Below are 14,725 nucleotides of genomic sequence, written 5' to 3' on the forward strand. Positions count from 1 at the left end.
TTAGTTTGATCATTGCCACCCTGATTTTTATCAGGGTTGTTCTATCAGAGTTTTTATCACAGAGTTTTTTGTTCTAGCCAGGGTATTAATCCCATAGAGAATTTATATCCAGGTGGGATGTGTGTGTGCATCTTGGTGAAGCACAACCAGAAACCACGTTACAGTCCTGGGGAGCTGAGGAGGAGCAGCTTGTAGGTGACATCCATGAACTTATGAATGTTTTTTCCTTTTTTCACCTCCTAGGTTGGTACAGGGGTTACACACTACGGAAGAAATCCAAGAAGGTAAGTGCAGTCATCAGAGTGCTCATTTTTCTCTTGGACAGAGATGCATTACAGCATTGGCTGTGTTGGAACACATCTTGAGCATCCCTTAGAGTCCTAAGTAGGAGCAATTCCCCATGTGCTCACTCCTCTCAGACTACTGGGGGGTGGTCTCAACCCGCAGTAAATGTGAGTTTTTCATGTTATCCCAAATTTATTTTAGCCAAGCCTCAGAGTTGAGGTGCAATTTAATAACTGCAATTAAGGGGATGTGTATGTAGGGTCACTACAGACAGCTTGGTGTCCATCCTGATGTTTTCTGCAGTAGGTGATAGCACCAGGTTCTTGGTCTCAGTAAAAAGTTGAGAACTTGATGTTCTAATTGACCTGCCTAGAGGCTGACACTTTGCTTCACTGTCTCTTAAGTACAGCAGTACTCCTAAAATGCAGTTGCATCGGGGAAACTGATGAGGAGACCTGTGTTTGGGTTTTCAGTCATTCCCTTGAAGGGGAGAAGCAATTTTCTGCAGTCATTTTGCTGAGCTGTTGGCTCCCTGGGTGCACAGAGGGAGTGTGCTCCTTACAGCAGCCTTGCTGAAATAAAAAGGAACAGCACAAGTACAGCTGATAACATTGTGGTTTATTTTATTAGTGTTTTACTTTCTAGTACTCATTAGGCAGAATTAAGGGACTTTTGGTTTTGATGCTTTTTTCACTTTAAGCACTAAAAATGTGCTGTTTGCCTGCAGAGGTGGGTGTTGGTTTGGGTCTTTGTGGCTAAAAGCACAGAGCTGAGTTGTGTGGTTTGTCCCACCCAGTTGCTGACCAGGCCTGTTCTAAGGTTTTCCTATTTTGATATTTTCTTTTTTTGGAAATACACTAAATTTCTTCAAAGCCATGCCCTGCACAGCCTAAGAAGCAATTACACATTCCTCTTGGCTTAAATTAATTCCACGTGTTGCTGCATTTGTCTTGAATGCTGCTAAATGCAGTGATTTTTTTAAAAATTATTTATTTTATTTTTGTTAATTTTTTTATTTACTGTGACAAAAAGATTCCCCTTCCACCTCCCAGTTTCTGTAGCTTTCTAAGAATTCCCTGTTTTGGTTTTTTTTTTGTTTTTTTTGTTCTCAGGGGATAAAAAAAACAACAACCTGAGCTCCTACCTCAAAGGGTGAGGAAGAAGAACTGATTTTTTTGCAGCTTGTCTTTATTTTTTTTTTTTAATATGAGTTTATGCTGTTTTGAAACTATTACTGTGTTTCTGGAATCTTCTAAATCTGGATTTAGAATGTGTTTTTTCAGAGAAGCAGTGCTGGCCTCTTGCAGTCCTGTCTGTTGAAGAGATTTTTTTTTTTTTTTTCTTGTAACACTTGAGATAAGTTGGTGGCAGGAGACCCCTGTGTTATAAATAGTGTGTGTCCCATGGGCTGCAATGCAGGAGGTGTGCCTGGTTATTTCCCAGCAAGGCCCAGTATAGTGCCTCTTCTCATGGGGGGGTTTAACTGGGACACTGGAAGCACTGGAGAAAACCCTGGGAGAGCAGCACCAACATCTGACAGCAAGGTTAGACATGAGAAAGAGCAAGGAGTGGGCTTTGGTTAGGGGCAAAATGTCATTTTGGAGGAGATCTATTAAAAATAATGTGGTTTTCATGCTTTTATGAGCAAGCCTGTTTAAATTTACACTTAGATTTATCCAGGGGTAATGGAGAATTATAGCAACCTGTGCCTTGAGCTCAGGGAGGAAAAACCCTTCCCAGGGCCACTTGTGTTGTTGCTTTTTCTTTGCTGCTGTGCTGAGAAGTTTGGAAGGGTTGAGTCTGGTTTTGCCAAGGTTACAGGAACACCTTCCTCCAAAAACACCTCCTAGGAAATGTATATGAAAAACCCAAGGAAAGCACCACACCTGTTCTGATGCCTGGGGAGGTGGGAACAAGGGCTGTGTCTTGGTGTACTTTTAGGTAATAGATAAAATGTTACATGCAACTGGTTATTGAAAAGATTTTGTCTTCTCTCCCTCCCTCTCAAAGGGCATTTTTCCTGCCTCCTATATACACCTCAAGGAAGCAATAGTTGAAGGCAAAGGGTAAGTTTGATGTGAAAATAGTGAAACTTCTTAAATTTCTGTTGGTGTAGTTTTGGTGTATTATCAAGTAACTTGCACTAATTTACAGTGGGGTTTTTTTTAACCATTTTTCTTTATAACTTTATTGGTTCTTTTGACTAATAATTACCTAGATTAACTTCCCTCAATCCTTGCTCCCCCTTTCAGTTCCAGTTTCAGTTTTTCCAACTCCTTTTCTCTTCCAGCACTTGAATCTTAAGGCTTCTGCCTGGTATATTAAAAGAAGCCTTTGATATGAGAGACCCTTCTTTTATATGGGTGGAATTTTGACTAATTTCTCAATTCCCTCTTCAATAAATCTTGTAGGCTGCACTGCTTGCTGAAAGCCATTATTTTGGCATAATTTTGTGCCTTACTGAGAAATTCTGTAGCATTGTTTGTTTTCATTCTCCTGCTCCCTTGCCTGATGTGTTTGACACTAAATAGTTTGGGCTGTCTTTTGTTATTTAACAACTGTTAAAGTTCAGATCTTGAATATATCAAATCAGCATTGTAATGCATGTAAAAGTTCATTAAATTGATCCAAAGTTTAGTTAAACAACAGGAAAAAAAATCTGAACCCTGTAAGGAAATATGGACTGAAATGAATAAATAATTAACCCAGGTATGAAATGGAGTGAAACAGGATTAAAATATTTTATTCCTTTGTGCCTGGTTTATTTTTATATGCTGTTAAATATGGAAATGATAAGTACTAATCATGAGATTGCTGTGTAATGACATCTTTCTTGCTGATTACAAAACTGCCTTTAAGTACTGTACTTCTGGAATATTAAAAGATCTGGCTGTTGTTTTTCCCTTTAATGGCACATAATTTTAAAACAAATCCTACAGAAACTTAAGGGGAATGACTTGCATGCTTAATTTTTCTTGGCCAGATCATTATTTTGAAAATCAATTCAGCATTAGTATCAGGGAGTTGTAGGTTGTGCATATCTGGCTCTCATCTTGGTTGCTTCTTGTGCAATTAGGGTCTTGGTAACAAGTGGTATTGGGAGGTATCCTTATCTTGTGAGTGTAGAAATAAGGAAAAGGGAAGGAAAAAAAAAATGTTCTAGTCTCAGCCTATCAAAGTACCCTTCATATCACCTGGCTGTACTGGTGCCCATCACTTCTTATAATAGATTCTTTTTTAAAGTCACAAATTAAGTGCTGTTATTTTTCAACCCTGTTACTATTGAATCATCTTGGAAAATGAACACTTTCTTCAGAAATGATTGTGCCATCCCAACAAAACTAATGCTCAATTTACTCTTTTTTTTTTTTTTCCCTTTAAAGACAACATGAAACAGTTATACCCAACGAGCTCCCCTTGATCCAGGAGGTCACCACAACCCTGAGGGAATGGTCTATAATATGGAGGCAATTATATGTTGTAAGTACCAACAGGGAAACTCTTGACCACAGTGCCCAGCTTGTGAAATAGCCTTGCTGTGAAAGGCAGAGGGAGAAATAGGAAGGAACTGTTAATAAAATTTGACTCCTGTTGCTGTTTTTAAAGGCTGCTTCTAATTCTGAAAAGCTGCTTATCATCTGTGTTAAGGCACAGGTGTTTCTTTTGAATGTTTTCTTGAACATTCTATATTTTTCTGGCAGAATCAGGTTTTTCAAGAGTGTTACCTCTATGTAGGAACAAATTGCCAAGCAGTTATGAGCTCTGTTTCATGGGACACCATACAGTATATATTGGATTTAAGAGGCATACTGAACTTCTCCAAAAATCATCATAAAGGAATTAATAAAATGGTTCTGAGGGCAGTTCTTTGAGAGGTTCTCCTGAGTCTGAAATGTGGTATTGCTTAAGGGCAGACATACCACTTGCAGAACTGCACAAGACTTGGTTGTGGTGCATGTGGATTAAGGAAGGGGGAACAGCAAGAGATGTTGTTAGAAGTTTTCTTACCAAGACTTGTGTGAGTTTGGTTTTTTTGGAGCAGTAACTTCTTAGAAATTATAAAACTTTCCTACTCTGGGAATCACTTGTTCTGACCAGTAATGTTTAACATCTCATTTGTCATGCATTTCCTTCCCTGAAGCCACATAAACAGCTGGAGAAAACTGCAGTGTTTTGTTGTTAATAACTCAGAATTGAGGAGCAGGTGAGGTGTGATGCTACCAGCAGCCTCAATCCAGGGTTCCAGACCCTGCTATAGCTTTACTCTGAGTAGTGGATCATGGAGTGAGTGTTTATAGTTGGTACTCAAGGAAATTGTTAGAATAATTGCACATCAACTGTTAGAAAGAATATTGGTGCACTGGGATTGTCTCTTCAAAGGAAATTGGGTTTATTGAATCTGATTTCAGACTGGAGAGGTGTTCCATGTTTTCCACATCTTGCCTATCAAAAGCCATTAAATGGCCACATTTAGGCCTTTATTCTGTTGGTAATTTTTGTTGGAATATTGAAGAGGTATTCAGTTTTGTCTTGCAGCTAGATGAAGGACATGCCATGTCCTTTGCTCAGTGGTTTATGCTTGTCTGCAGCATTGAAAACCACCAACATCTTTCCCATTAGGATTTGTCTGTGTGTAGCTTCCAGCCATATGTGCCTGGTGTGTCTTTCCCTGCTACATTAAAGAGCTTTTAATAATGGGTATTTTCTCTCTGTGAAGGCTCTTACACTGTAATCAAGTCAGCTTTTTGAGAATCTGAACAGACTGAAGTCTTTAAGTTTCACAGTTAGATATTTTTTTTTTCCCCTGGAGTCTTTTCAGTCATTATATCCTTTTCCTGCACCTTGTGCAGTTTTTTTGTTGCCTTTTATACAAAAGAGCAAATTTTACTTGAATTATTTAATTAATCCAGTGCTTTTCAGTCAAACAAGGCCTGGGTAGAGTGTGTGAGGGAGATGGCTATGGGTGTCCTGAACACCTCATGGATGCAGGGTGCTTAGGAAGCTGTATTTTTATTTAGGAGTGTATTGAACTCATGGCTTGGATTTTGAGGGTTACGAAGCCAGTCAGAGGGACTGCTTCTGGGTGAGATCAAATCATTCAGGTCCTCTGTGTCCTCTTTGTCTTCGTGCTAACTTGCACAATAAAACCAGACCCTTGTTGAGTGATTTCAGGCTTGTTGGTTTGCACCAAACGTGTGTGTGTGTGCTGTCTGCAGTTTAAACCAACGTGAAAAACCTCCAAAAGTTCCTGTTTTGTGGGCATGCATATATAAAAAAAGCTCTGGAGAAGTTTTCTTCCATTACAAATCTGGAAATTTATCTTCCATGTCCTGGCTTAGCAGAACATTGCTGAGGAAAGTGTGTGTGTGCTGTTGTGCATTATTTAATATCTGTTGTTCCAGGTGCTAAATGAAGGTTATAAAGTTTTTAAGTTCAGTGCTTTCCTGGTTTTTACTTTCCTTCAGATGTTACCTGTGGACTCCTAGGATACTGATGTGCTGAGCTGTGTGCACAGAGATTTTAAAGTGTTATTCTGAAGGTTGAATTTCTGGGGGAGAATTCTGCAGATGGGAGCATTGCAGAACTCAAGCCTCTTGCTGTTAAAATGCACCATTTTTAGTTCTGCTCTACTCAGAATAGAGAATTATTGAATGAAGTTGCTCTGAACCATGAAAAGAGTTATTTTTCCCTTGAATTGACTGCTCTTAAGTGTGTATGACCTGGGTTTTAAGGTGACCCCATCTCCTTATTTACATACATAAGACTCTTTGTACTCGATGTTCTGTGCTATATAAAGCTAGGTTTCTGTTTTAGGGCTTCTGTTTTAGTTAGCCCTGTTTTAGGGCTAATTGCAGACCATTACCCTTTTGAATTCCTATTTTCAAGTTTTGTCTATGTGTTTAGAAGATGCTCAGGAGACTTGAAACCTAACAGGTTACCCATATTTTTCCTCCAAACAGCAAGATAACAGAGAAATGTTCCGCAGCGTTCGGCACATGATCTATGATCTGATTGAGTGGAGATCTCAAATTCTGTCTGGGACCCTGCCCCAAGATGAGCTCAAAGAGCTGAAAAAGAAAGTGACTGCCAAAATTGATTATGGCAACAGGTTGGTGAGCAAGTTTCCAAGTGTTTCTTCTTAAAGGCAAATCAGCTTGTGTGATAGACATTTATCTATAGATGACTTCTTGCAGGATTTTTTTTATTCCTGTATTTATAGAGATGTAGGAGTGTATTAACAGTCCTACAGCAAGATGGAGAAGGAAGCTGCTACAACATCTTTAAAGGATGTGAATCATAATATGTAAAGTGGAATCCATATGCAGCACTCTTGCTTGATGGTATTATCAATTCCATACTGGTAGGAAGCTGTAACTTTTAAGGTCAGTTGGAAACTGCAAGTAGAAAAAAAGAATAATTTAAACTCTACTTGCTTCAGCAGCATGAACAGTTACTGCCTTTTCAACACCACCAGCTGTGTGTGCCCTGAAGTCACATAGCTGTAATGTGATGTTGAAGGATTTGGCTCAAAAAGCAGAGCTCAGCTCATTGTTCCTCTACTTCTGTAGTGTCCAGCCTGTAGCAGCAGTTTAACAGACAGATTTAATAAAAGAAAGTATCTGTTGAACAGAAGGGAATGGAGATTGGGAAGGAAATATTTACCAAAAAAAAGACAGTTGTAGAAGGTGCATACGTTAGATGTGTTGGTAGCTCAGATGTGTTAACTCTCCAAGCAGTAGTCTGGATTTAGGCAATTTTTTCAAGTATAAATTTTAGTCCTCAGTGTTAGAAGTTGTCAGTGCAGTTATTGCTTTTCTATTTTTGTTTGAAACTGAGAAGTGGTTCCTCACTTTTCAATCAGGAAATTATTAGAAGCAGCCTTCTGAATACTGAGAGAGAGCCAGCCTTGTGCAGCCACTGCACACCTGGGGATGGAAAAAGTTTTCAGCAAGCCAGTTTTCAACTCCTTTGTGATGTAAATAACTCCTCAGCTTTCAGCTATTTGTGTTTTATTCCTGAAGAGCTGCCAAATTTGCAGTATTTCTGTTCAGGCACTTTCTCAGCAAAAGCTGTGCTTTAAAAAAAAATAATTAAAAATAATCATCAGTAAGTGCATTCCAGTCAGTAATTAGCATTTATAATGCAAGATATGGACTGTTGTACCTCGGTAGGCAATTAACCAGATGTTGTTGATATTTGTTTGGCTACTGTATTTTCCCATCTGGCTAAGGAGTTTGTTACAGTCACACTGAATAACCTCCAGATGCTCAGCCTTCAGATACAATGGAACATCTTGTGCTGCACTTTATATTCATAACATTCTGATGGACTAATTAAGTGATCAGAACATTCTCTGTGGAGTGCAGGAGGGAAGTGAGTTTGAACGTCTGAGTAAATACTCACAAGTGAAAGATACCATATGTTTCTAATGGAGTCATATATTCACTTTTGTTTTCAATAAGCACGAGTGATTATTTCAGAATCCAGACAGAATGAATTCATTATGCGTTTCATAAATGTTTTCTGATCTAATCATACACCAACTTTTCCTGCTTTCTGAAATACTGATTCAGAAATCAAGATTTATTTTTTTTTCTATAAACAGAGACAGCGCTTTCACCGCCTGTTGTCAAAATAACTGAGGAAGTAAAAATGCTTTTATGAATTTGTGTTTTTTAATGTTTTCCTGAAATTGGGTCAGGTAATTGTGTTGTGAAAACATGGTTTTTGTTCAGCTGCAAAAAAATCTGTAACTGGGACGCTTAGGAAAAAGTGTCAGTGTTTTTCCAAGCATCATTTGCAAGGTAGAGGATAAAACAAAGGAGCTAAATCAGAAGAGTGTTTGCTTCTATTTATTTGACAGCTTGTGCAAACCTTCCTGTCCTGTAGGTGTGTTGTAGGCTGAAGGATGGTTTTTTCCCCTGCAGAGGAGTCTCTGCTTTTGTTCATCCAGGGCTGGTGGTTACCATACAAGTGGTCAGTGTCTCCTGCTGGGGCTGGAAACAGTAGTAGGGAGGAGCAAGACAATTTTGGCTATTTTTCTGTTTGGTTTCAATGGTGAAACCATTTTCTCACTGAAAGATTAATCTGGGAGCTTGGTGTTCCAGGGATGCTTAAGAGAGTTTCATGAGTATGTCCAGGTACAGAGTAGAGCTTAGGAGATGTTAATGGGCTGCTGCCTGCACTCTGCAGCTTGAATGAGGTTTTTTTGTCCATCTTTGAGTCAGTGCAGTGCCATTATTGGAGGGGTTTGTGTGTTGACCCTTCTCAAGGCTTGGTTTAACACCTTCAGGGGTGAGGAAAGATCCTCTGAGGATATTAAACACATCTTAGTCTGCTGAGCTCCTGTGACTGGGTCATGTCCAAAGGGAAATTACTCTCAATGGATGAGATGTCTTTGGATGGCTTATTAGGCACTGCAGGTTTGATTTAAGTTCATTGATCAAACATTTCAAAGCCAAATTTAGAGCAGCCCCATCATGGGTGTAGACTGCAGAGTTTGAAGAAGAAAATAGGGACCATATGGGGTTGAAATGGAGGTGAGGAGGTCACTTGTAGGGAAGATGGGAAGAGATGCAGATCAGTGTAGCCCTGATTTATTTTTTTTTATCCTTGGTTCTCCATCTGTAATAAGATGGGAAAATGTGAAAGATCTTTCCTAAGGCTGGATTTGATTATAGCAGAACCCTTCTTCCCCTCTTCAGAAGGGAAGTGTGGACCCCAGTGTTCTGCTGGCAGAAATCTGGCTTCTGCTGTAAATAAAGAGAACCAATTTATGCCTTTTTTTCTCTTGTAGGTTTTTGCTAAAGCATGAGTATGCCTGCTTTGGAGGAGAATGGGGAGTGGGACAAAAGGGACTGAAGTGGTTGTTCAAGCTGTCAGATGAATTGAAGGAGGAGACAAAGTCTCTTGCAGATTTAGTTGTTTAAGAAATTACTTCCCCAGCTGTTGTGCTATTTAATTTGCATTGATTCTTTCTCTGCTGTGGGAAAAAGTGACTTCCAGGCAGGGATGGTTATCCTCCAGGGCTGGTGACATGCTAAATTGTTCTATCATGTATCAAATATTTTCGTTAAATTGTATTTTTAAGCATTTATTTGAGCATAGTTAATTCACCAGCATTTTTTTTTTGTTTGTTTGTTTAGAATTCTTGATTTAGATCTGGTTGTTAGAGATGAAGATGGCAATATTTTGGACCCAGAGCAGACCAGCACAATTAGCCTTTTCAGAGCACATGAAATAGCTTCCAAGCAAGTTGAAGAGAGGCTTCAGGAAGAAAAAGTAAGATGTACTATGCACTGCAGCTTTTCCTTTTGAGACTTGAGACTGTGGCTTATTTTTAGCATTGGTAATGAAGAGTTTGATACATTTGTGAAGAGTTTTAAGGCTTAAATATTTGGTAAAACTTGTGTGCAACTTGTTGTTGATCTAATATGTTGTTAATCTAATGTTGTTAATATAAACAGATTATAGGAGTAGATACTCAACAGAAAATCTCTCCATCTTAGGAGCATTTTGCAGTGGTTGGATATCTGTTAGGCTGTTATATTTAAGCTTTTTTTTTTTTTGTTCTTGAATTGCAGTCTCAGAAGCAGAATATTGATATCAACAGACAAGCCAAGTTTGCTGCCACTCCTTCATTTGCTTTATTTGTAAATTTAAAAAACGTAGTCTGTAAAATAGGAGAAGATGCTGAAGTCCTGATGTCTCTCTACGACCCACTGGAATCAAAATTCATCAGGTTAGTTTCCTCTTGAGTGCACTCCCTGCTTTGTACTTACTCAGATAAAGGAGTGAGGTAGTTTTGGAGGATGAGAGGGCTCATGGAAGTTAAATTTCTGCAAGGTCCCTTCACCCTGGGAACATTGCAGGGTTTCAGTGCTCCTCATCCTGCTGTGCCTCTGCCTCCCCAAGAGCAGAGCTGAAGGGAGATGTGAACACCCCTGAAGCCTTGGCACTAACCTGAGAGTTCAGTTTTCTACATCTCCTCCTCCCTTCCCAGGGGTTCTTACACTTTGGTTCTGGGAAGTTGCTTTTATTATATAAATGATGCACACAAAGGGAAATGCCAGCTTTCCACTCAGGAAATATAAGCCTGTTGGGTTTTAAATATTTTTCTGCAAATCCTGAAGTTGCTTTTATGTGCTTGTGGTAAAGTGAGCCATTTAAACAGTCCTCAAATGCTGTTCTTTCAGTGAAAACTACTTGGTGAGATGGTCAAGCTGTGGACTCCCCAAAGATATTGACAGACTGCATAACCTTCGAGCAGTGTTCACTGTAAGTGTGTCTGCTTCCTTCCCCTGCCAGGCTTCAGAGCACTTGTTTCATAGCTTGGGAGCAACTGAGGAATGAAATGACCCAGCTGTAAACTGGGGCATGAGCCCTGCAGGTGATGATCCTGGGGAGGGCTCATGCGAGACATTTCTCATAAACAATTATTAATATTCCTGGCAGGTGGCTCAGACTTTAAAGTTTTACTAGAAATGATTTGGCCTCCTAAGCAATTAATTTACAGAGAAGCCAAGATGTTTAATTAGTGTTACAAAAATTCCTTGACTCAGAACAATTTACCCTGGTGCTAAAGACCAGCAAGGCAAAGGCACCATCCTGTCAGGAGCCAACCTCCTGCCTACAAAAAATGGAACAGTGTTCTTGAAAAGTAATCCAAACAAACTACTCATTCTAGGATCTGGGCAGCAAAGACCTGAAAAGAGAGAAAATCAGTTTTGTCTGTCAGATTGTACGAGTGGGCAGGATGGAGCTGAGGGACAACAACACCCGAAAATTGACCTCTGGGCTGAGGAGACCTTTTGGAGTAGCAGGTAAGTAACTCCCTGTGCTGGATCTCTCTTTCAGGCACAGAAAGTTGGGTGTGTGAAACTCCCCTGGGGTTTTATAACTCCAAATTGCTCCCTGGTCCAGGCTGGTCAGACTGCTTGCTGTGCTGGAGGGTTTACTGGAGCCTTCAGGGCTTGCATTTACCTGGAGAAGCCAAAGGTTGTTTGCAACCTGTTGTAATTCTGTAGGAAAAATCTGCAATTGCAGAGCTGTTCCATCCCTCCTCTGAGACACCACCACTCCTTCCTGTCCCAGAGTGTTCCCTCAGTGCCCCTCTTCCCACCTTGGTCATTTAATTAAGCACACTTTGGTTTTTTTGCAGTAATGGATGTAACTGACATAATTAATGGAAAAGTTGATGATGAGGACAAGCAGCACTTCATACCATTTCAACCGTAAGTAGGGAGTAGTTTATAGAATAAGCAGAAGTTGAAGCAATTTAAAGTTTTAACACTCATTAAAACAAAAGACAAACAAAACAAGTCCCAGACATTTTAAACTTTTGAATGGCTAAAGTGATCTTTAGGTATTCTGAAGTTAACTTATGTCAGTGTGGTATTTTACCTTGAGTAGTACTTACTGGTTTTTTTCCTGATAACTTCGCTCTAGTATGATTTCTTTTTTTTTTTTTTTAGTTTAAAACACTCATCTCCAGTTCTGCATTCTTCTTTAATTTATTTTTTAAAGATTTTAGAGTGCTAATGCAATAGGAGAAATGCTTAAAATGAGTCCATTGCTGGTTTAGCTCTGCCAGAGGTTGGTAAGATCAGGAGCATTACCAGCATCCACTGCAGATACTTCTGGGACATTAGTAAATGATAATTATAGTTTGGTAACAGATCTAATTTCATAGTAGAGGTTGCAGTTAATTGGAGAAGAAACAAAAGCTGAGAATTTAAAGGATGCCTTCTGTAATATCATAACTTGGTTTTATCACATGAGACTTATGAGGAAGCTTAGTTTGGGTTGGATGGTAAAGGAGATGGTTCTGGTCACATGCTGGTACAGAAGGAAGGAGAGCAGTCTGCTACCTGGGCTTGGTCTTAATCTTAGTCATCTAAAACTGCAAACCTTTACACAGAGACTATATTATTTTATAATAATTAAATTAGCTGATAACAAATCTGGAGTTGATGGTGTCCTTTAAAGTATGGACATACAAGATTTTAATATATTATCAAAGATCAGTTTTGACTTAAAACCACAAAATAAGGTTAAGAAATACAGGTTTATTAGCCTGAATTTTTGTGAACATGTTCAGAGAAATTGGTTTTAGCAGTAAAAGCTTAACAGAAAGTGTTTGTGGCAAATACTCTGTTCCAGCCATACTTCAGTTTTTTTTTTTTTTTAATTCCATGCAGTGAGGGAGGGTAGAAGGGATAAGTCAAATAAATGTGTGTAAGATCTGAATGCTTAGTTTTCCCATGGTGTGAAGTGTTAGTTTGCTTCTTGTTCCAAACCACCAAACATGGTTATGTTAGCTAAATTCCTTGATTTATGTATTTGGAGATAGTCAAAGGGTTTTAATAATATTTTAAAAAAACATTTAAAACATATTTTTAAAAATTTAAAATATTTAAAATTTAAAAATATTAAAAAAAATACCAAACTCAGCCACCTTGGAATAATGGAATATCAGCTGAACTATTTTGGAAAAGAGAGAAATTCAGCAAGCCCTTGTGGTTTGGAGCTGCAAGAGCTGCAAGGTCTTGAGGTGATCTGGGGGGCTGAGCAGCCACAGCCCTTGTGGCTCAGTTCTGCTCCCTGCAGTGCAGAGTGTTGATGTGAAAAAGAGAAGAACAGTTTCATTTTTTCTAGAAAAGCAGGGGTTTTTAGGCAAGAGTGCCTTCATGATATGTTTATTGTGTGCTAAACAATAGCAAGCTTGTTTTTTAGTGAGCGTGGAAGTACACAGTGAAAATGAATCTTTGTGTATCAAAGTGGATGCTAATGGAACATCTAGTTTTCTGCTCCATTAACACTGATTTATTTTTTCTGTATATATAAATCAGCTATTTGAAAGGATGCACGATGTGATTTATTTTTTCCCACCTAAATTAAAACATTCTTCTGAAAAAGTATATTTCCAGCAATATGAATAATTTGAAAACACACAATGAATACTGGTGTCATTATTTCCAGAGTAGACTTAGGCTCTGTGTATGAGCCACATTTTTCTTCTCATTCCATGCTTTGCTTCTGTTGTACCACATGCAACTCTGTTTTCATATCTTTGTTTGTTTGTATTCATTCACTGGCCACCAACACAATGATCTGTCAAAAGCACTTGGCAGGATTTCTTAAATGACACTTAATGCTGCTGTTTATATATCATTTCCATCTTTTCATTTATTCATCAAGCTTAACAGAATATTTGAATGATCTGCTTTTCTTCTCCTGTGCCACTTCTGGGAGATTTAGGGGAGCTTTTCCTCCAGGGGGTTTGTGCTGCTGCTTAACCCACAGAATGACAGCAGGGACCCTGCAGGGCTTGCAGGGCTGGTCTGCTGGAGATATATTAAGGAGAAAAAGGCCTCTGTGGGTTTTCACTGCTTAACAAGGGGGTTCTCAGGTGGGAGATGCCCTTCCTGTCCTTGCCAAGCATTCCTGGGGAGCAGTGACCGGTGTGCTGGGGTAGATCCCCGCGTTCTTCTGATTAATGGTCTCCCTCTGTCTTTCTTGTTACCTTTTCCTGTCCTTTGTCTTGCGTTGACTAATAAATACTCTTTGTCACAACTGTGATACGATCTTTTGTGTTCCCTTGTCACTGTGACTTCTGGTTTTCTGTGACCCTCTGTTTCCTGGTGTTGGTCGTCATGTGCATCCTCCAGGCTAGCGTTGGATGACGCCATTCGACACAAGCAGCTGAACATATCATCCCGTTTTTCACCCAGGGTGGCAGGGGAGAATGATTTCCTTCAGACTGTTATAAACAAAGTGATTGCTGCTAAAGAAGTCAACCACAAGGGTCAGGGTAGGTACTGCTCTTTCTATACACCCTTGTACCTAAAAGTTCTGCGACGTGGGCAAACGGATTTGGTGCGAATTGGGAGGAAGCGAGGGTGCGTTCTGTGCCTTTGCTTGCTCGCTGCTGGGTGGTAACAGAAAATGTTTGCAGGGTTTATTTCCCTTCTCCCCCATCCTTCAGGGTGTGTTCTGACATTCCCTCCAGCCCTGCACCTTCCCCCCCTGCCCTGTGTGAACTCCAGAGGTGGTTTGATCTTGCTCTGTTGCTTAGTCGGGACTGGAAGTGATGATGGAGTCAGCTCCTGTGCCATTGAGCTCCTTGTATTGAAGGCAGGGATATTCCCTTTCACCTTATTTTTCCACCTAGCTGCTCTGGCAGCATTTGGCTCCCTTTCCAGGAGCCCAGGGCATTGCTCCTGCCAGCACAGCACCTTCCAGACCTTGGTTGGGGTGAGGATGGAGCCAGAGCTGGGCACCCACATCCTTTCTGCTGCCCTGAAGCTGAGTTGGCTTCCAAAGCCTACTGTGTTCTTTCTGTGTGTCTGTACCCCACCTCGTGACCAGGATGTGCCTGCCAGGAACAAGGGGGCTGTGGAACAGCTCAGTTATTACTCTACTGGTGCCAATATTTTGG

General features: G+C 39.9%; 1 protein-coding gene across 2 annotated transcripts in view; it reads left to right on the top strand.

Moving 5' to 3' along the window:
* Positions 1-14,725, top strand: part of DOCK1 (dedicator of cytokinesis 1) — a 277,133-nt gene that overhangs the window by 25,468 nt on the left and 236,940 nt on the right. Inside the window, exons 3-12 of one of the 2 annotated variants that reach the window (XM_071749684.1) lie at positions 244-284; positions 2,296-2,351; positions 3,669-3,765; positions 6,246-6,394; positions 9,432-9,567; positions 9,870-10,027; positions 10,482-10,563; positions 10,973-11,108; positions 11,447-11,519; positions 14,019-14,098. In XM_071749684.1, coding sequence (XP_071605785.1) covers positions 244-284; positions 2,296-2,351; positions 3,669-3,765; positions 6,246-6,394; positions 9,432-9,567; positions 9,870-10,027; positions 10,482-10,563; positions 10,973-11,108; positions 11,447-11,519; positions 14,019-14,098 — 1,008 coding nt within the window. Of the gene's footprint in view, positions 1-243; positions 285-2,295; positions 2,352-3,668; positions 3,766-6,245; positions 6,395-9,431; positions 9,568-9,869; positions 10,028-10,481; positions 10,564-10,972; positions 11,109-11,446; positions 11,520-13,955; positions 14,099-14,725 lie in introns of both variants that reach the window. The other variant, XM_071749683.1, reaches the window with a different exon arrangement.

The sequence above is a fragment of the Heliangelus exortis genome, chromosome 7, assembly GCF_036169615.1.
Source record: "Heliangelus exortis chromosome 7, bHelExo1.hap1, whole genome shotgun sequence".
In the NCBI taxonomy this organism is placed as follows: Eukaryota; Metazoa; Chordata; class Aves; order Apodiformes; family Trochilidae; genus Heliangelus; species Heliangelus exortis.